The sequence below is a fragment of the Heterodontus francisci genome, chromosome 14, assembly GCF_036365525.1.
Source record: "Heterodontus francisci isolate sHetFra1 chromosome 14, sHetFra1.hap1, whole genome shotgun sequence".
Lineage (NCBI taxonomy): Eukaryota > Metazoa > Chordata > Chondrichthyes > Heterodontiformes > Heterodontidae > Heterodontus > Heterodontus francisci.
Genome location: NC_090384.1, coordinates 47,870,470 through 47,892,727, shown reverse-complemented (window position 1 = coordinate 47,892,727; position 22,258 = coordinate 47,870,470). Strand labels below are relative to the sequence as shown.

Genomic DNA, 22,258 nt, shown 5'->3' with positions numbered 1-22,258 from the left:
ATAATGGTGAATATCAGGCATAGTTTGAGCGTCCAGGTCTTTTATAAAAGCATCATTGCTCTAATTCAAAGAACCATGATATATAACAGCTCTCATTTTTGATGCACTACTCTGCTTCCCCAATTGGCAAGACTAGAATAGCCTTTTCCTGTGATTAAGAAGGATTGCTGCATAAGTGAACTTGCAATGGACAAGTTTTGTTCACTTTTAGTTGAGAATTAAGTTAATGCAATTTAATTGGCAAAGTACAAAATAAAATGTTACTTGTCATGGCCTTGTCAAGACTTGATATACAGCTGTGCTAGTCAGGGTCATACCCATTTTAAAGTATTGCCCTGTTAGTCATACTCCAGGATGGGGTATCCCATAATCTATATTGTGAGTTTATCTGTAATCCTTTAGCAAGCTTTCCTTTCATTAAATGCCAAACCACTGATCTCTTTTCTTCCTTGTCCAGATATGGCCTTGCGAATTCTGTAGTAAGCACAATGTGATCACTCGAACCTTCAGTACAGTACCCAACAGTCAAGATGTCACGTATCTCTCAGGGTCTGTCAATGACGATTACATCAATGTGGACGACTCTTTGGTTGTCTTCTGTGTAGACATCTCTGGAAGCATGTGCGCAACCAATGAGGTAAGGAGAAGTCCTGGGGCCTTTCAGAGATGCCCATTTGCTGTGAACGTTGGTTTAAATGATGGAATTAAGGATTCAGAGCAACATTGTCCACTGTCATCAATGTACTTAGATAACTCTTCACAAGGGAGGACAAGCTAGTTTCTTTATTGACAATTCTTACTATAACACTGAACATAGAATTATATAAAAGTAATGAAATTGGATGAACTACCTGGCATCGACCTAGGTACTGGAAATGACCGGCAAACCCAGCCCTGTTGACCCTGTAAAGTCCTCCTTACTAACATTTGGGGGCTTGTGCCAAAATTGGGAGAGCTATCCACAGGCTAGTAAGACAACAGCCTGACATAGTGATGCTCATGGAATCATACCTTACAGACAATGTCCCTGATATCACCATCACCATCCCTGGGTCTGTCCTGCGGCACAGTGGTATACAGTGAGAAGGGAGTTGCCCTGTGAATCCTCAACCATGGCTATGGACCCCATGGAGTCTCATGATATCAGGTCAAACATGGGCAAGGAAACCTCCTGCTGATTACCACGTACTTCTCCCCCTCGGCTGATGAATCAGCGCTTCCCCATGTTGAACACCAATTGGAAGAAACACTAAGGATAGCAAGGGCACAAAATGGACTCTGGGTGGGGGACTTCAATGTACTTCACCAAAAGTGGCTCGGTAGCACCACTACTGACCGAGCTGGCCGAGTCCTGAAGGACATTGTTGCTAGACTGGGTTTGCGGCAGGTGGTGAGGGAACCGACAAGAGGGAGAAACCTACTTGACCTCATCCTCACCAATCTAGTTATCGCAGATGCATCTGTCCATGACAGTATAGGTAGGAGTGGCCACCACACAGTCCTGGTGGAGACGAGGCCCCGTCTTCACATTGAGGATACCCACCATCGTGTTGTATGGCACTACCACCTGCTAAATGGGATAGATTTCGAACAGATATAGCAACTCAAAACTGGGCATCCATGAGGCGCTTTGGGCCATCAGCAGCAGCAGAACTGTATTCAACCACAATCTGTAACCTCATGATCTGGCATATCTCCCACTCCACCATTACCATCAAGCCAGGGGACCAACCCTGGTTCAATGAAGAGTGCTGGAGGGCATGCCAGGAGCAGCACCAGGCATACCTCAAAATGAGATGTCAGCCTGGTGAAGCTACAATACAGGACTACTTGCATGCCAAACAGCGGAAGCAGCATGTAATGGACAGGGCTAAGCGATCCCACAACCAACAGATCAGATCTAAGCTCTGCAGTTCTGCCACATCCAGTGATGAATGGTGGTGGACAACTAAACAACTAACAGGAGGAGGTGGCTCGACAAATATCCTCAACCTCAACGATAGGAGAGACCAGCACATCAGTGCGAAAGCTGAAGCATTTGCATCCATCTTCAGCCAGAAATGCCAAGTGGGTGATCCATCTCGGCCTCCTCCTGAGGTCCCCTGCATCACAGATACCAGTCTTCAGCCAATCTGATTCACTACATGTAATATCAAGAAACGGCTGAAGGCACTGGATACTCAAAGGCTATGGGCCCTGACAATATTCTGGAAATAGTACTGAAGATTTGTGCTCTAAAACTAGTCACGCCCCTAGCCAAGCTGTTCCAGTACAGCTACAACACCAGCATCTACCCAGCAATGTGGAAAATTGCCCAGGTATGTCCTGCCCACAAAAAGCTGGACAAATTCAACCCGGCCAATTACTTGCCTATCAGTCTACTCTCGATCATCAGCAAAGTGATGGAAGAGGTCACGATAGTGCTATCAAGTGGCACTTGCTCAGCAATAACCTGCTCACTGACATTCAATTTGGGTTCTGCCAGGGTGTTACGACCGGGTGAGGAAGGGGTCTCAGGCTCCCCTCTTGCCCCTTTCCTGGTTTGGCCGTAACAGGGTTTAACTTTTAAAACAGTGTTTTTAGCTTAACACTTCAGTGAGTCCTTGCTCACTGTTTTCTAATTGTAATTGCAAATGAACCAACCAGACAGGTTTTCCAAGGTTTAAACAATAAAGATGTAAGTTTATTAGCCTTATCACTCTAACTGAGTTAAAATGACTAAAATACGTGACACAACCACACTAGTATGCATATGATAGAAATACATAGATACAGAAGAGGAGTAAGAATTAAGTGGGTGGGGGGGGGGGGAAAGAGTTGGAGTAGTAAATGGATTCAGTTACTGTCTTTTGCTTTGCTGTTATGTCCTTGGTTGAAATTGCGGTCTTGGAGTTCTCACTGGGGCCCAATGCACACTTTCAAACTTGCTTCTCTGGTAGCAGAAGGCTGAAGAGATGCTCTGTCTTGAGGCTTAAGCTGCTGCTGTGGGTCCCTGGGGCTTTGCTTGAGAGAGAGAGACAGGGAGAGAGAGCTTCTTTCTCTTTCATCTTCAAATTGCCTTTCTGTGTGGCTGTTATGACTAGGTGAGAAAGGTGTTTAGGGGTTACTTTCAGCCTTCACCTGGTCTTACAGTAACAGGGTTTAATTTTTAAAAATACTGTTTTTAGCTTCCCTTTGGTGAACCCTTGTTCACTGCTTTCCAATTATAAGGCAAAGAAACCAGCACAAACAGGTTTTCTTAGGTTTAAAGAAGAAAATTGTAAATATATTAAACTTGAACTTAAACTCTAATTCAGTTGATGCCGATGGATACACAATGCACCCACGCTAGCATGCATACATGATACACGCATGCAAATAGAGACAGAAAAGAGCAGAAGAAAAATAAAGTGGAAAAGTTTGAGGCAATATCTGAAGAGTTTTTGTTACGGTTCTTCGAGCTTATTGTAGAGTTCTTGATTGTAGGTAGATCTTGCTTCTCTTTGGGGCCCAGTATTCTTCTTAAACCTTGTTCGCTGTAGGAGACTTTTCTCTCTTGGGGTTCATGTATCTTCAGTAGATTCAGAAGCTTGTGAGAAAGAGATGGGAGCAGACAGGAGAGATCTTCTCAGTCCGGAAGCAAACAGATACTCTCTGTTCAAACTGTTTGTACAATTCAGAAAAACCCAGGTTGCCAAGCAGGGTTAGTCATGTGACTAACTGGTCTGACACGTCTTGGATTGTTTTACCTTAGCAGTCTCTGGAATGCTCCTCTTACACACAATACCTGGTGATCAAGGACCATTGTGGGTTGAATGTGTCAGGGAATGGTCCTTTGTCCTTCCAACCACCGTCTGTTAATATGCAAATGTCTTTTCCAGCCATGGCTGATCTGTTTAACAAGTCCTTTCTTCACTCCAGTAACAGTTTAAAATCAATTTTCATGACAAAATTAATGTGCCTCATTCTTGGCAGGTGGGGGCCAAGCATGGCAGTGGCACAATTCAAAAAGTCCCCAGGTTGGCTAGCAGGTTCTTGGGGGTATGGGGTGGGCGTTTTGCTGGACTTCAAAGCTTACGAGACACACTCAGTGGGCGGTGGGGTCCTGGCTGTTACACAGACAAGATGTGGATAATCACTGTTGCCCAGATCAATCTTGTTAATTGAATCACTGAGCACTTCCATTGTCTCTCTATTCAACTGTCTCTCAGAACACAAATGTGCAACCATGGTTTCAGCCACCGGCAGGACAGACCCAGCAGAGGTGATGGCACAGTGGTATACAGTAGGAAGGGAGTTGCCCTGGGAGTCCTCAACATCGACTCCAGACCCCATGAAGTCTCATGGCATCAGGTCAAACATGGGCAAGGTAACCTCCTACTGATTATGACCTACCGCCCTCCCTCAGCTGATGGCAATAGTACTGAAGACCTGTGCTCCAGAACTTGCTGCGCCCCTAGCCAAGCTATTCCAGTACAGCTACAACACTGGCATCTACCCTGCAATGTGGAAAATTGCCCAACTATGTCCTGTACACAAAAAGCAGGACAAATCCAACCTGGTCAATTACCGCCCCATCAGCCTACTCTCTATCATCAGTAAAGTGATGGAAGGTGTCATCAACAGTGCCATCAAGCAGCACTTGCTTAGCAATAACCTGCTCAGTGACGCTCAGTTTGGGTTCCACCAGGGCCACTCAGCTCCTGACCTCAGTACAGCCTTGGTTCAAACATGGACAAAAGAGCTGAACTCAAGAGGTGAGGTGAGAGTGACTGTCCTTGACATCAAGGCAGCATTTGACTGAGTATGGCATCAAAGAGCCCGAGCAAAACTGAGGTCAATGAGAATCAGGGGGAAAGCCCTCCGCTGGCTGGAGTCATACCTAGCACAAAGGAAGATGGTTGTGGTTGTTGGCGGTCAATCATCTGAGCTCCAGGACATCACTGCAGGAGTTCCTCAGGGTAGTGTCCTCGGCCCAACCATCTTCAGCTGCTTCATAAATGACCTTCCTTCAATCATCAGGTCAGAAATGGGGATGTTCGCGGATGATTGTGCAATGTTCAACACCATTCGTGACTACTCAGATACTGAAACAGTCCGTGTAGAAATGCAGCAAGACCTGGACAATTCCGAGGTTTGGGCTGACAAGTGGCAAGTAATGTTCGCGCCACACAAGTGCCAGGCAATGAACATCTCCAACAAGAGAGAACCTAACCATGTCCCCTTGACATTCAACAGCACTACCATCGCTGAATCCCCACTATCAACATCCTAGGGGTTACCATTGACCAGAAACTGAACTGGAGTAGCCATATAAATACCGTGGCTACAAGAGTAGGTCAGAGGCTAGGAATCCCGAGGCGAGTAACTCACCTCCTGACTCTCCAAAGCCTGTCCAATATCTACAAGGCACAAGCTGGGAGTGTGATGGAATACTCTCCACTTGCCTGGATGGGTGCTGCTCCAACAACACTCGAGAAGCTCGACACCATCCAGGACAAAGCAGCCACTTGATTGGCACCCCATCTACAAACATTCACTCCTTCCACCACTGACGCACAGTGGCAGCAGTGTGTACCATCTACAAGATGCACTGCAGCAATGCACCAAGGCTCATTAGACAGCACCTTCCAAACCTGCGACCTCTACCAACTAGAAGGACAAGGGCAGCAAATACATGGGAACACCACCACCTGCAAATTCCCCTCCAAGTCACACACCATCCTGACTTGGAACTATATCGCCATTTCCTTCACTGCCGCTGGGTCAAAATCCTGGAACTCCCTTCCTAACAGCACTGTGGGTATACCTACCCCAAATGGACTGCAGCGGTTCAAGAAGGCAGCTCACCAGCACCTTCTCAAGGGCAATTAGGGATGGGCAATAAATGCTGGCCTGGCCAGCGTCGCCCACATCCCATGAATGAATAAAAAAAAAAGGTCAGAAGTGGGGATGTTCGCTGATGATTGCACAATATTCAGCACCATTCCTGACTCTTCAAATAATGAAGCAGCCAGTGTCCAGATGCAGCAAGACCTGGACAATATCTAGGCTTGGACTGATCAGTGGCAAATAACATTTGCACCACACATGTGCCAGGCAATGACCATCTCCAACAAGAGAGAATCTAACCATCTCCCCTTGATGTTCAATGGCATTACCATCACTGAATCCCCCACTAACAACATCTTGGGGGTTACCATTGACCAGAAACTGAACTGGACCAGCCACATAAACACTGTAACTCACCTCTTGACTCCCCAAAAGGCACAAGTCAGGAGTGTGATAGAATACTCTGTACTTGCCTGGATGGGTGCAGCTCCAACAACACTCAAGAAGCTCGACACTGTCCAGGACAAAACAGTTTGCTTGATTGGCTCCCCATCCACCACCTTCAACATTCACTCCCTTCACCACTAACACACAGTGGCAGCAGTGTGTACCATCTCCAAGATGCATTGCAGCAATGCACCAAGACTCCTTTGACAGCACCTTCCAAACCCATGACCTTTTACCACCTAGAAGGACAAGGGAAGCAGATGCATGGGAACACCACCACCTACAAGTTCCCCTCCAAGCCACACAACGTCCTGACTTGGAACTATATCGCTTTCCTTCACTGTCACTGAGTCAAAATCCTGGAACTCCCTTCCTAACAGCACTGTTAGTGTACCTGTCCCAGATGGACCACAGCAGTTTAAAAAAAAAAGCAGTTCAAGAAGGCAGCTCGCCAACACCATCTTGTGGGCAATTAGGGATGGGTAATAAATACTGGCTTAGCCAGCGATGCAAACATCCCATGAACGAATAAAAAAAAGTACAGCAATAATACTACTTAAAAGTCAGGAAAAACCTTATTACTGTAATACTAACCCTACAGAATTAACAATATTAAGAAAATATAATTGTGACTGTTCTTAGCCACTTCTGTCATTTCTCTGTTGGAGTCTGCCAGCATCTTGTTACTTTAGGACACCAGGAGAGCCTTGATGAAATTTAAGGGCCAAATATTTTAATTCTGCAAGTCTGACCTTTCATTTTAATTATTCTTTCATCTTTCCTGTTCTGTATCTTATTTTGAATGCTTTACACCTTTAATTATTTTGGTACCAAATCTAATTTTATCTTTTCAACCATCTTACATTATAAATTTAAGTTGAAATCTTTTACTTGTCTCTTCTTTCTTCTGTCTCTCATCATCCATTTTAGACCATAGATAGATTTTAAAAATCTGTATTTTCATCGGATGAAAACTGGCTTCAAGAAGCATTCTAAAACCCAGAGTGGGAAGATTGACATGGTCGCAGCTGCAATGCAGTGAAGTCAATCTTCGGTGTGTGTTCACACATCGAATTAGAAAGAGGGTTGGTGAGTGAATATAGTCATTAGTTATGGCAACTGGACCCTGTGGTGCTCAGACAAGTAAATCATCTGCCTAAGTTGAGCTGAACCTTTATAAAGCTCTGGTTAGGCCACAATTAGGGTAAAATCTAGTTCTGGTCACCACACTTTCGGAAGGATGTGAGGGTCCTTGAGAGGGTGCAGAAGACATTTACCAGGATGGTCCAGGGATGATGGATTTTAGCTACAAGGTTAAGTTGGAAAAGCTCAGGCTGTTTTGCTTGGAGTAATGGAGATTGAGTAGAGATTTGATAGTGGCGCACAAGAGTATGACAGGTTTAGTTAAGATAGACAGAAAAAAAGCTGTTCCCATTAGCTGACTATGACCAGGGGACACAGATTTTAGGTTTTGTGCAAGAGATGCAGGGGGAATGTGACGAAGAACTTTTTTACACACGAGTAGTAATGACCTGGAACTCACTGCCTATGAGAATGGTGCAAGTGGAGATGTTGAATGATTTCAAAAGAAAATTGGGTGGGCACTTGAGGGAAATAAACCTGCAGGGCTACAGGAATGGAGCAGGGGAATGGGACTGATTGGATTGCTCCACAGAGAGCCAGCATGAACTCAATGGGCTGAATGGCCTCCTTCTGTGCTGTAATGACTCTCTGACTTCCAAAGGGTTAAAGATAATTAATGACACTGGTGTATAGTGTATATGTCTATCCAGGAAAGAAAACTTATATGACACTTGTACACTTATCTTCTTATCAAGGTGAAATGAATACCAGTAGGAGTAGCAGCTTGACTCAGTTGGTAGTGCTCGTTTTCTGGGTCAGAAGGTTATGCTTTGAGATGCACATAATATAAGCCATCTGAGGAGTACTTTGGCAGATGCTAGACAAGATGTTAAACTGAGGTCCCATCTATTTGCTTTGCTGGATATTTGTGGTGTCTTTTTTAAAGGATAGCAATGAATTCCCCTTGATGCCCTGGCCAATTAACATCACTAAATCAGATTAAATGGACTATGGTATGCAATGGCTGCTGTATTTGTGTAGGTAACAGTCATTATAATCCAAAAGTATTTAATATGTGAAAAGCTTTGAGACATTTTGACAAAATCAGGTGCCAGTGAAACACTGAAATGCATTGTACAGTGAAACATTAAGACATATTGTACAGTAGAATGCAGTACCATAATACTGCGCAACATAGTGGACTGATTTTAGTGCTGGCAATAGGGGCCTGGCTGACAGGTCCGAAAGCAGAGGGCAACCTGCTGACATATCATCAATTGCAGCTGCCCGGGTGTCCATCCCTATTAATGAAGGCCTCTGCTGCCTGCCCCCTGCCCCCCACCTCTCCCCACCACACTCAGCTGCCAGCCCTCGGATAGGCATGACGTGGTGACCACTGCTGGGGCTGCAATTGGAGGAGGAAGATGCAGCAATGGACAATGCTCTTACAACCAGTTAAATGGCGTCTGGGGGCAAAGGGACCAATCAGGCAGGCCCCAGTGAGGAGGGGATATGCATTGGTGAGTATAGGTGGTACCGTTGCTGCGAGGGCAGCCATTGCTGCCAGGGAGCCCCTCAGTGGGTCAAAGAGTGCCTAAAAAGGAGGCCCCCCTCCACCCCTCTCCCCAGAGCCCATTGGGAGGCTACCAGGGTTTACCTGGCAATCATCCCAAGCGGCTGCGGGCCCCCCGCCTGCTGCTGGCAAAATGGCAGTGGAGGTGGGAAGAAATCCTTAATTGGCCACTTAAGTGGCTCATTGGCCTCTGGGTGGAAGGCCCGTCCAACACCTTCTCCACTGCTGGGAAGATAGCATGGTCAGCAGGAAGATGATGGGCATGCCATTTTAAGCCCCCCCCTCCCCCCCCCCCCCCCCCCCACTGTCCACACCCCGGCCTTCTAGCCCATTCCCAGAGAGCTGGTAAAATCCAGCCCAGTGTTAGTAATGAGGAGCATTGAGACATATTGGCATGTTATTGTGTTGTTTACATAACAGATCCATAAAATACATCAGAATGTTCATTGTATTTGAAATGTCTTCTTAAAGTGTGTATTTTCTCATTTTCATACTGGTACTTTAATGGTCCCCAATGTAGAGGACTGATTGAATTCAGTGCACAAAGTTGTTATGGTGCTTTGTTCTTGATTCTTGAGATGCAACATCATGGGGTCATTAGGTTTGCTGATGCCTTGTCCAGAATCCATGCCTAAACTAACTCAAGATCCTCCATTCTGCCTTTTAGATCGAGGTTGCTGATGAAGGTTCCAGAACAGTTTACATATCAAGACTACAGGTAATTGTTTGCTTTTATGTTTCAGGGTGAGGTTTGGGAGATCCAATGGAAAATGTACATTGGTCAGGGTGGCACACTGGTTCTCTACAGCTGTACTGAGCACCCTCCCTCAAAAACCTGGGTCAGAAAGAAGCATGTCAAAGGGCTTGTATGTGAAGAAAGTTACAGTTTATCAAAAGTCACCTGCTATCTTCTTAATTCTTAACAGCTGTTTTCTCTTATTTTTCAATATTCTTTGATATCAGTAGGTAATTAATAGTTATCAGGCACAGTAGCACACTGTACAGCCATATCTCCATTTAATGCCGGGGACTGATGGAATCATGAGTGAACATCCTCCCCTCTGGTTCTACCCTCCCCCCCGACTCCCACCTCAAGAGGAAGAAGACACTGAATGGAGACCTGACTGACAGAGTTAATCTGAGAAGATGCCACAGGATGCTGCTGCACCCCTCCATTTAAGTTTTTCACAGAACAACATTTGATGCAGGCCTGGAAGTGAGGCTTCTATGAGCTTTGTAAGCCCAGTTGTGGCTGACGTGTTTGTGCAAATATATTTGTGCAGCTGTGCATGTGAGGAGGGATGTAAGAGAGGAGAATAAATAACAAAACAGGAGAAAGGAAAAAAAATACAATTTAGGAAACAAGTCATTTTCATTTCATTCTAGCAATATGTGCATAACGGTTTCATTTTCAACCTTCCTCTGTAAAACGCTGAAATAGGTTTTAATTATTATTAATTATTTAAAATTCAGTTTGTTGCTAAGCTGGATGAATTCAAGAGTTAGATGATTTTCCATTCTTCATCTTTCACAAGTGAATTAATATGTTTCTGAAAATGTTTGCTAACTTTCCTTTTGAATCACCACCACAGTTCAAGAGAATCCCACCAGGAGAAACCCTTTTAAACAGAAAGTCTCACCATCAGTGTCACTTTAAAGAGCAAGTCTATCTTTTTAAACAGCATCTCTTTAAAGAGAGAGCGTGATCATCGGTATCTCTTTGAAGAGGCAATGTCACCATTAGGATCCCTTTCATTTACCGAGACCCTGAAATTCCACTGAGGCTCTCCTGATCTCTTGCTGAAACTTCTGCAGGAGATTGATAGAGTACTGAGGGAAATGGCCTAGCAGGTTGTTTTTAACTTTATTCCAGTTCTCGGGGGTTCTGCCAAGTATAGATGAAGACTGGGAGAACCCTCACTGAACTGCAGGGCCAGAGTGTTGCCATCAAGATTCTTTTAAACAGAGACTTTTTCTATTTTAAAGAGGAAATTCTGCATTCAGGAATCCTTTTATAGAGCATGGGCCCCTTTTAAAGCTTCATCATCAGTACCTCTATTTTTAAATAGGTGCCCATCTCACCATCAGAACTCCCTTTACAAATAAAAGGTTTGGACATCTGTGGATCCACAATTCTGGTGTAAATGTCCGGATGCATCCGTCAGTAACCTCCACATTGACCCTGCTAAAAGTTCCCAAATCTGCATTTTCCCAGCATTGGGAAAAGGCCAGAAGAAGGGTCACTAGAAAACCACTCTAGGAAATGCTTCTATAAAAGTGGCCACAAAGCAAAAATGTTTTTGCCAAACATTTGAGGTGCAGGCCCACACCCAGGACCTCCAGGTGGGCATCACTGCTGCCAGTCAGCAGGCTGATGCATCTCCTAGTACCTGGTCATACTAGCCTATTGCAGATTCCAGCCCCAGAGCAGGAGAAATCGGGCCTCTGGAAATGCCTCTGCTGTTACAGGCAACCCTTGTTTGAGGTGGAATTTCTGGCCCAAACAAGTTCCCGCAGAGATTGACAGAGAAGGCTTAGACCTATTGTATATGGGCTCAGACCTATTGCCTGTGTTTTCTACTGTAAACATGTTAACTATCAGCGGGAATAAGCTGGAAATTTTCAAGCTGATGTCTCACCATCAGGGACTATTTGAAAGAAATGGTGTTGAAAGTGAAACATAAAGCAGAGGCAAAGTTTAAGTTTCATCTCACTAACCAATATGTTTGGAAATGATGTTTTGGCTTCATTGGTGATTTAAAATTGTTGCTGACAGTTTTGAAAAACATCGATATCTCAGAGTGCAGAAACAATTTATTTTGCCGTGGGACAGCTTGGGACGGTTTTATATTCTTCAAGGGCTAAGCTGTCATTTTAATTGCAGAAATAGAACTGTAAGGAATTTTTTTGCGTTTGGTTTTAATCAAAGAATGACTTTCCTGATATCTCTGTGATTAGATGCACTTTGTGTTGTGATACTGCACTCCACAGACTAGGACGATCCCAGGTTTAATCCCTGCTCTATACTGCATTGTCTGATCTCAGCCAATTGGCAGGGCAAGGGACAAATCAATTGAGGTACCTGCTATCATTTCTATCCTGTTGGAATGTGCATGAGTGAATTTTGGATAATGACACAATAAGGCTCAGCAATAATTCTTCCCATGATCAAAAATCTCATTGACACCCAGTGTCCAAACCTGCATGTTACAGAAGGACTATGGACAACAGTGAAACTGTTCCCTACCATAAAGCTTTCAGGAGAGGAGGAGAGAAAATTAGAAAATAAAGAGAAACACTCCCCAGTTGTGTAAACTTTTATGCTCATTTCTCCCAGTGCTGCCCTTATAGATACTGTTTGGTATAAGGGAAACCTTTGAGAGATCTAATGGGTTTCCAGTCACACATGGCGTCGTTTCAGATTTAAAACTAAATAGCAGTGGTGTCACAGAATCACAGCCATGACTCTTCATGTAGCAATCCTGACTTCAGTTGGGTTTTTGCATAGAAGCCAGGCAGGTGAGGAAGGAGAACAATAGATGAGCCAGGCCAGAATCTGTCCACCTTCTTTGTTGTTGGTGCCAAGATTGGGTTGACTATTTGGCCAGTGTTTACTTACACACAGAAATCACTATTCAGCTCACCGAGTCCATGAGGGTAACTTTAGCTTTGGACTTTGCTGTAAAACAGGTGAAATCAAAATAGCCGTCTATCATACACCACACTCAATTCTCGTTTTCATCAAAGTCAGTAGAAGGGCAAATCAAGAGAGGTGGAGAATGAACATTACCAATTTCACAGAAACACCCCAATTCTTTTAAAACTCACACACAATCTACCTTATCATGAATCTGACCCACGCACTTAATCTCCTGAAGGAATGTCCTGTACAAATACTCCCTAATTTCCAAAATAAATCAAGAAAAACTCTGGAATATTGATCCCTGTTCTCATTCTCTCACTATTCAAACCTGGTCTGCTGCCCACTACAGAAAACATTCCCACAGTCCCAGAATCACAAGGACCATTGTATTCCTTGGAATACTTAATCAGCTCAGTCCCTATTTCAATTTATAGAACAATGGTTGTTAAAGTTTTTATGGTAATAAGTGATGTTTAGAAATACACCCAAGCAGTGATGTCATCAACCTTGCAATGAAGATCTTTCATCAATGTACACATAATCTGGGCCTCGTTGTAAATAAAGCAAAATCTGGGGAATAATTCACTCTGTGTTATGAAATAAACATAATGGAGAACACTTCCTGATGCAGCTGATATACTTTATGATGTTCATCATTCCTCATTGTTCCACCCCGTTGATAATACAGAGCCGGTAATTGGGCATGGTTTAGTGGAAAAGCTGTTGTGCATCATCGATTAAACTTACCATACTTCTTCTTGACTACAGAGCGTTCAAGAAGCCATCTTGAAATCTTTGAATCACATGACTCAGACCTGTCCTCAAAAGCGAGTCGCCTTAGTTACGTTTAATGATGAGGTATGTGCCATTTAGGAAATAATGAGGATGGTACAGTGGGTGGGTGGGTATATTGATATGTGGACTCATTAGATTGATGGATAGGTATACTTGATTGCAGAGTTCACTAGCTGAGCGGTATGCCAGATCTTCCGTCCAGTCTGCGGAGGTCCCAGTTTGAAAGCCCATTGTCTCAACTCTTGTCCTCTGTCCTCAGTCTTGTTAATAGTGCTTCCCAGAGATCTGTAGTGTAATTATGGGTTGTACCATTAAATGGAAAGTAAATAACACATGTCAACTCAGATTAACTTTCTAAGCATTTCAATGAGAAAGTTGCAGACAGGTGAAGTTCTAAGTTAAGGCTGAAATTTGAATACAGAATTGAGAATTTCGTGCTCTATCCCTTGGCCTGTGGGATGGCTATCATTTCATTCTGATGTCTAATGCTAATTCCAACTCACACTTGGTAATTAAACACTGGGGGTAGAGATTCCACTTTGGGTGCACTCGGTGAAACAGACACAAATTGCGCCCAAAAGTTCGTCATTTTGAAAAGTGCTTTATTTCCATACGTCCTTGTTCAAACTCATTGGACCAGCTCAATCAGGTAGCATTTTAAAACGTAATCTTTTCATTAAAAAAAATTTGCTTTAAAAAATATTCCATGATATATTTAAAAATGGTAGCTTGATGCAGTTTGATTAATACATCTGAAAAAAAAAAGCATTTCAATCAGTGTCAATTCACCACCTGTGAGCAAACAGATATTAAATTACTGAAAATGACTTTTGAAAATATACAGAGCCATTTGATACTTATATTGATGTAGTGTAGTCAGTTTCTTAGTAAATTTACTATGTTCTTATTCGTGCGCCTGTGCCCAAAAGATCCAGCATAATTTTTAGAGACTCTTTGAAGGCCCACTATTGGGTACAATTAGCGGAAACACCCAATGATAATTAATTCATCCTGGGGGCATGGACAGTTTTGTGGGCAGGGTTGATTGCCAGTGCAATGTTTTTTAAATTAGCTCAAAAGATTGCACTGAATGTAATTTGTGCTTAAAATTCTGCGATCAATTGCACTGAGCAAACCAGCGCAATTGAGCAGAAACTCCAGCTCCTCCTAGGTCAGGGGACAGCAACCATAATAACAAGAAGGACCATTTTAAAAATTTAGTCAAAAATGCAATATCTTAAGAGGTGCAATGCTGTTACTGAAATGCCAATTCTTATGAAAAACAAGACAGAGACGCATTTCAATAATATTTTGAAGGTTTTTACAAAAAAGTTGTTAACTGAATGATACTTTATTTCACAAGTACAATGTTAATAAAGGTTTTTTTAAAAAAAAACAAAATAAGCTATTTAATTTACATCAAAATGGGATCAATTGATCACGGTTGGGAGCCGCACGAGTCCTTAATGAGCCGTATGTTGCAGACCCCATGCGTTAGGTCTACCTCCCTTTCTCTCTCCAGGTAACAATCTATGGGGATGGTCTGTGTGAGCCTACAAGACTGAGTGATTATCAGCTATTAGATTCTGACTATCTAGAGACAAGAGGGAAAGAGTATCCTGTCCCACGATGCATTGCAGAGAGCCTTCATGCCCTAAATTACCGAATCCATGGGTAAGTACTGCATTTATTGCTTACCCATTGAATGTTAAACAATTGTTGAATAGATGCAAACATACTTGTTATGTTGGAATTGGTTTTTGCAATATAAATAGACCACAACATCCTGCCAGGCACGGTTACACTGAAATGTTCTCCCACAATTGGGACTGAATATGAAGGAATAGTCCAGGTGGTTCCAAAGAGCCACCTATTTGGGATCTCAGGACACAGATCATTCTAAACGAATTTTAGAGTCATAGAGTCGTACAGCATAGAAACAGGCCCTTCGGCCCACCGCGTCCATGCCGTCCATAATGCCTATCTATACTAATCCCACCTGCCTGCATTAATTCCATATCCCTCTATGCCTAATTTTGTTCAAGAAAATGCAAGCGAGGAAAGCCCATTCAGTCCACCACATTGTAATGAGAAGCTTTTAATGTTGTCTGATGCAACATAAATGAGACGTGTGGAGTTCCGTTGATTGAAGATCTCAAACAGGTTTATTAAACAGCTAACTAATATATACAGTACAGAGTTGACTATTTACAGGACTTGCCTCTTGGTGTTACAGTTACAGAGTGAGATTGTAGTAGTCACATGACTGCCTCCTGGTACTCAGCTCATTGGCATACTAAGATCTTAAAGCTATTTTACTTTTAAAGGCAATCACACAACATCCCCCTTCTTTCCAAAGATAAGTCTCATATGCTAAAAGCAAAACATATAAAATTAGATAGCAACAATATTATTTACACACGGTTAGGGATTGTAAAATTTACAAATATAGAGGCTCAAAAGTCCATATATCATCTCGGATGTTTGACAACTTTTGCTCTGGGAGTTTGTGCCTCATCTGTTGCTGTTTTTTTCTGAAGTTTCTCCCTCTCTGCATTCAGTTTCTGTTGCTCTGCCTTCAGCCTGCTAACATACTCTGTTGCTTTTCTCAAGACGACAACCTTTGAGGCCTTGTCATTCTTGGAAAGTTCCGGCACCTCATCTCGAAGAGTCAATAGATAATACTTCAACTTATTCCTCCTCTGCCTCTTCAGACATTGTGTGTCCTTCACCTCTCCTCATCCTCCGCGTCTGAAGGCTTGGGGCTCAAGGTCGAGGTCTTGTTGCGGGAAGAGTACTTGGTCTTATGGAGATACTTGTCCGTTCTGGCTCATTGTAGTGCTGACGGTTCTCTAGAGAGTGGAAGTGAAGGCGCAGCGTAGTTGTGCTGTTGCTGGGTTTCCAGACTGTACCGTTTGATGCTGGTCAGAGTCTGCGAGTGGGTTATGGTCCTTGGAGAATTCCCTTTGGCAATGCTGTCATGGATAGTTATGATGTTGAGGTCCTTACACGCTGGTAGTCTGCCGCTGCAGGTTCACTCGTGTCTACAAGGTAGAGCGTTTATGGTTTCCATACTGACTTGCCATATTTGAATTGTATTGTTAATGTGCCATTGCACGGGATGGGTGACCTGTTGTATGCAGATAACTTGGCAGTTGTCAGTTGTATCATTGATTTCCAACAACTCCGGTACATAACTTTGAGGATTCGGATTTGTAGGATATTTGCACTAACGCCAGTGTCAATCTTGACCTTGAGTGAATGCTTGCCAGCTTTCTTTGGGCACATGATGTTAAAAGTGGCAAAAGCTTCCAGTTGTTGGCCTTCATCAACGTGATGTGTCAGATTCACAATGTGGAATGCCTGTTCATCTTCTGTCTGAGAACTACTTCTCTCTGAGTCTTGTCTTGGGTCTGTTTGGCTGTGTACTTTGTGCATAGGTTTGCGTTTACGCAGGTTTTTGGCAGTTTCTTTGCTGCTGTTGCTGTGTAGCTGCTTCTATTGGCTCATGTCCTACCAGCTGCGTCTTTCGAGTCAGAATTCCTGCAAGGCGGACCCAGTGTTCTTTTGTACCACACGCCTTGTACAGGTCACGAAATGCAGGACAATTTCGACGTTAGTGGGACCAACCACACTTAACACACAGCTCGCTTGCCCTTGTCGACCTGTTGGCTGCACCTAGTTCTTGCAGGTGCTGTTGTCCAGCTACAATGGTTTCATATTTCCTGCCATCTTCCAGTTGTGCATCAACCTTTCTTTCTCCCCCCCCCCCCCCCACCCCCCTCAGAGGTTTATCCAGTCTATATGCAGATTTAAGTCACCCATGATTACTGCATTACCCATGCTACATGATTCTCTAATCTCCTGATTAATACCATGCCCCACACTACCACTACCGTTTGGTGGCCTATAAACAATGCCTACCAATGTTTGCTGCCCCTTGCTGTTTCTTAGCTCCACCCAAACAGATTCCACATTTTGTTCTTTCAATCTGAGATCCTCACTAATCCCATCCCTTATTATCAGCATGACACCACCACCCCTTCGCCTGTCCTTCCCAAATATTGAATACCCTTGAATATTCAGTTCCCAGTCTTGGTCACCCTGTAATCACGTTTCTGTAATGACAAATAGATCATACCGATTTACCTCTATTTGTGCCTTTAAATCATCTATCTTGTTGCGAAGGCTGCACGCATTCAGGTAGAGTGCCCTTAACCTTGTCATTATTCTGCATTCTAAGCCTAGTTGATGCTGGCCTTTGTTTTGCCTGCCTTCTAATGTCACTTGCTACTTTTCTCCCTCCTGTTACCAGCTTTACTTCCTTCCAATTTGAGCTACTCCCCCTCAGGTTCCCATCCCCCTGATGAGCTAGTTTAAACCCTCCCCAGGATTAGCAAATCTTCCTGTGAGGATATTAGTTCCAGTCCTGTTAAGGTGTAGACCGTCCATCTTGTACAGGTCCCACCTGCCCCAGAACTGGTCCCAATGCCTCAGAAATCTGATGCCCTCCCTCCCGCACCAACTCTCCAGCCACATGTTCAATCCTGCTACACCAATTCTCCGGCCACGTGTTCAATCCTGCTACACCAACTCTCCAGCCACATGTTCAATTCTGCTACACCAACTCTCCAGCCACATGTTCAATCCTGCTACACCAACTCTCCAGCCACATGTTCAATCCTGCTACACCAACTCTCCAGCCACGTGTTCAATCCTCCTATACTTATGCTCACTAGCACGTGGGAGTAATCCTGAGATTACTGCTGTTGAGGTCCTGCTTTTTTAATTTCAGTTCCTAACTTCCTAAAATCTGCTTTCAGGACCTCATCCCTCTTCCTACCTATGTCAGTGGTACCAATGTGGACCACGACATCTGGCTGCTCACCCTCCCCAGAAGGATGTCCTGCAGCCACTCCGTGGCATCCTTGACCCTGGCACCAGGGAGGCAACACACCATCCTGGAGTCACGTTTACTGCCGCAGAAATGCCTGTCTGATCCCCTGACTATCAAATCCCCTATTGCTATTGCTCTTCCACTCTTCTTCCTCCGCTCCTGTGCAGCTGAGCCACAGAATTTGCTCTGGCTGCACTCCCTTGCCATTGGGGGATTTGAACCCATGTCCCCAGGGGATTATCCAGTGCCTCTGGATTATTAGCACAGCGACATGGCCATTTCCCTCTGCTCTCTGCTTAAAAATCAAGCAGGATGGCCTGGGCCAGAGCTCATTCACTCTAAAGGAGTAGGAAAATACATTTAGAATTAATACAGAAAGAATTTGTTCATACAAAGGCTAATTGGTATCTGGAATAGTCAGGCAGAATTGTAGAGCCACAGATGTTGTGAACACTCATACACAGTTGGATACCAGGCGAACAGAGTTTGGATACTAGAGTTGGAATTTTGATGAACCAAACAGCCTGTTCTTGTCTTTGAGTTTTTTTTTGTTCTTATGGTCTGACTGATCTAGTTCCTTTTATACTGCTTTTTATTTGTTTGTTTAATCTCAACATTTTGCACTCTTCTGCTGAAGCAACTGATTCTGGCTGGGATCCAGCTCTAAATGGATAGGTTACCAAAATAGTAAGCATCTGTAGGCCAGTTGATTGCATGGGGCATTCACAGTCAATGCTAATCCTGTCTTCAACTAATGTCCACACACTCTCCAGCCATGGTCTCTAGATGGCGAACGGGAACACGCCAGCCCTTTGCTTTTGTCTCTTCCTAGACAAATACAATTTTAGCGCTTACAGTGGCCTGAGTTCAGATAACACAGGCCAAGACAGAACTGTACTTCATCTTGGTCTCTTGTCTTTTATTAATCTTCTATAGACTGCGAGAACAAGGTGCAACTGCCCTGGGACCAGCTGCGCTCGTATCAGTATCAATAGCATCAAAAAAAACCGGGTCAAAGGTGAGCATTTATAATTAAAGGCATTGTGAACCAGAACCCCCAGGCCTATGGGGAAAGAGCTGAGAAGTGGAACTAATTTTTTCAAAAAGCCAGCACAGGCACGATGGGCTAAATGTCTTCCTTTTGTGCTGTAAGATTCTACGGCTCTAATTTACAAAACAGAAGAAATATTTTATTTTAACTTGTGATCTCATGAATTGTCTAGATTTCATAGATTTGTTTAATGCTGGTTTACAGCATCCAAAAGTGAAAATAGACAAGCATCTTCACTGATTAGTTAGCCTGAGTTTTGTTACTGTTTGGATAATGGGGAGGGGAACCAGCCATTCAGACCTCATGGGGGGAGTTTTAACGCTCCCTACTGGCAGGAATGGAGCGAGCAAGCAGTTAAAATTGATTGGCTGCATATCCCGCACTGTTCCAGCTGATCTCTGATTACAACACTGTTGGTTGTGGTGGGGGATGAGGCCCTCGAAGGACTTAGGTGGGAGACTCGAGCAAAATCAGGGATCTATGACATCAGCAAGATCCTAATGGAATATTAATGAGAACCTGACTGGGGAAATCACTGGAGCATTCCTGCCAGGAAGAAGCTGCTCGTCAGCTGGTGGGAAAGACAAAGATGCCCTCCAGTTAAGTCAAAAAACGTCCTTTGTGAGACTAGGAGAAGCAGGAGTGCTCCTACAAGCCCCATGAGGATAGTCATTGCCTCCCCTACCCAGGACTCCCAAATTCTCTCCTGATACCCATCCACCACTTATTCAGAAGTCAGCAAGTGATCTTCACCTACTGGCAGCCGCTCAGTGTCGTCTTCCTGCTCAGAATGGGTGGGAAATGAACCAATACTATTTAAGTGAAGTTCAGGAGTTAAAATACCCTGGGCCTGAAACATAGTCCTCCAAGGGCATTAACCCCTCCCCCTGACCGCTCGAAGCCCACTCCAGGTTAAAATGGCACCTATGTGCCAGTATCGGAATCCATTTCCAATTCTAGTGCTGGGAATCAATGTGGATTGAAGTTTGCTGTTCAATGCACCGGGACTTGGAATGCCCAGCCAGCCATCCCATCTCAATTTTCCACTCTGACTGGCATTAGCAAAACTGGTAGCATTAAACAGATCAAAAAATGTTCTAGTTTGTAAATTGGAAGGAACAGGAGGAACAACACTGTGTTACACAGCAATGCAATGTGGGCTTATGCCTGTGATTCTTCTGTACACTCAGTTCTTGAAATCACTCAAGCATTCTAGGGCAGTACAAAGCAAAACCCAATGCTTTTCAATGTAGTTGCACCTCTGACGTAAGCACTTGGCTTATGTGAATAGGCCACATGGGAATGGCAAGTTTGTAAAGGGACACAAAAAAGTAGATCAATTTTTTAAAAATCCTTCACTTCCTCACTTTAAAGCAGTACAGTTCCATGGGTACTGGTCACTCATACCTTGCCCAAGTGACCATATTTTGTTGTGTGAAGATTGGCAGATTATTCAGCAGCATGAGATTTCTACCTTGATCTTGTCCTTACCTGGCGTCACACATACACTTGCTTTCCAGCAAATAATTGCTTGTTACCAGTATGGAGCAGAAGCACTGAGACCAATTGCAGTGTCTCATCTGCTGTCCTGTCTGAGATCTGCCGACCCAATACAGATCTAGAATCGAATTTGGAGTCTTCTGGCCTGCATGGCCTCAGTACAAAGCTCGCAGAGCTTTTATTCACCAAATTACGGGTGGGGCAGGGGGCGCCAGTGAGGGGAGCTAAGCCTCCTTATTCACATCAACATCCTACTGGCACATTTTTCAGTCTGTTATCATGTGCTATTGGTGACAATTTGGGGCAGTGGGCAGGCAAGCAGGGGCAATGATTTGTATTACATCTCCAGTAGAAGGCTGGGTTCTCAACTAACAAGGACTGGTCTGTAACTGCAGTGAATTCTGCATCATTTAGGTGATCATCTGCACAGATGGGAGGGCAAACACGGGCCTGGGATACCTGGAGAGTGTGGAGGAAGATGTGTACGAGTGTTCCAGACAGTTTTACGCTGATGTAGGAGAGCAAGCAACTTTAAACGGGTAAGCAGTCTTCTTTTACATTCCACAGTTTGTTTTATTGTTATTGTTGAACTTTTTATTTTAAAATGGGGGATTGCACAATTTACATAGCACCTTATGTTGAAGAACCATCATAAAACATTTCATATATAATGAATAACCTTTGTGAAGTGACTTTTTTTCCGTAGGTAAATGCAGCAGCAGCAACTCTGCTATTGATCTCTCACAAGAAGTAATGAGATGAATGACATCAGTCTGGCTTGTGAAAGTCTGTCTAGACTTAAATATTCCCATATCTGGAAACATTCTTCTTCTCGTACTCCTGAGTAGCTTGTCATCTGATCCCTCCTCACCTTTAACCTCCTTCATCTATCTCCTGCCTTCAAACATTTCTTGTCTTCCTTTCTCAATTTTCTCTGAACCTTTCTCTTTTGTTCTTTCTGAGCTCCAAATATCTCCTTCTACAAGTTCCTCTTCCTCCCTACATCCTTACTACATTGAGGTCAAGACTGGCATTGTACAATGTCCTGCTGCATTCTTTCAAAAAGAAAAGACTTGCATTTATACAGCGCTTTTCACAACCACCAGATGTCTCAAAGTGCTTTACAGCCAATGAAGTACTTTTGAAGTGTAGTCAGTGTTGTGCAGGAAACATAGCAGCCAGTTTGCACACAGCAAACACCCACAGACAGCAATGTGATAATGACCTGATAGTCTGTTTTGTGATGTTGATTGAAGGATAAATATTGGCCAGGACACTCCCCTGCTCTTTGAAATAGTGCCGTGGGATCTTTTACATCCACCCAAGTGGGCAGATGGGGCATCGGTTTAATGTCTCATCCAAAAAGCAACACCTCCGATGTTGCAGCATGGCATCAAACCTGTGAAATTTCTGATCTACATTAGACTTGGCTCCAACTTAAACTATTTAGGCTTTTAA

The 22,258-nt window shown here is 43.8% G+C and overlaps 1 protein-coding gene across 3 annotated transcripts in view; it reads left to right on the top strand.

Annotated features, from left to right (window-relative positions):
* Positions 1 to 22,258, top strand: part of si:dkey-9k7.3 (circularly permutated Ras protein 1) — an 85,033-nt gene that overhangs the window by 44,012 nt on the left and 18,763 nt on the right. For all 3 annotated transcript variants that reach the window (XM_068046179.1, XM_068046178.1, XM_068046180.1), the window contains exons 7-12: positions 458 to 637; positions 9,582 to 9,632; positions 13,326 to 13,415; positions 14,875 to 15,026; positions 19,186 to 19,267; positions 21,215 to 21,339. In XM_068046179.1, the coding sequence (XP_067902280.1) occupies positions 458 to 637; positions 9,582 to 9,632; positions 13,326 to 13,415; positions 14,875 to 15,026; positions 19,186 to 19,267; positions 21,215 to 21,339 (680 nt within the window). The remainder of the gene's footprint in view (positions 1 to 457; positions 638 to 9,581; positions 9,633 to 13,325; positions 13,416 to 14,874; positions 15,027 to 19,185; positions 19,268 to 21,214; positions 21,340 to 22,258) is intronic.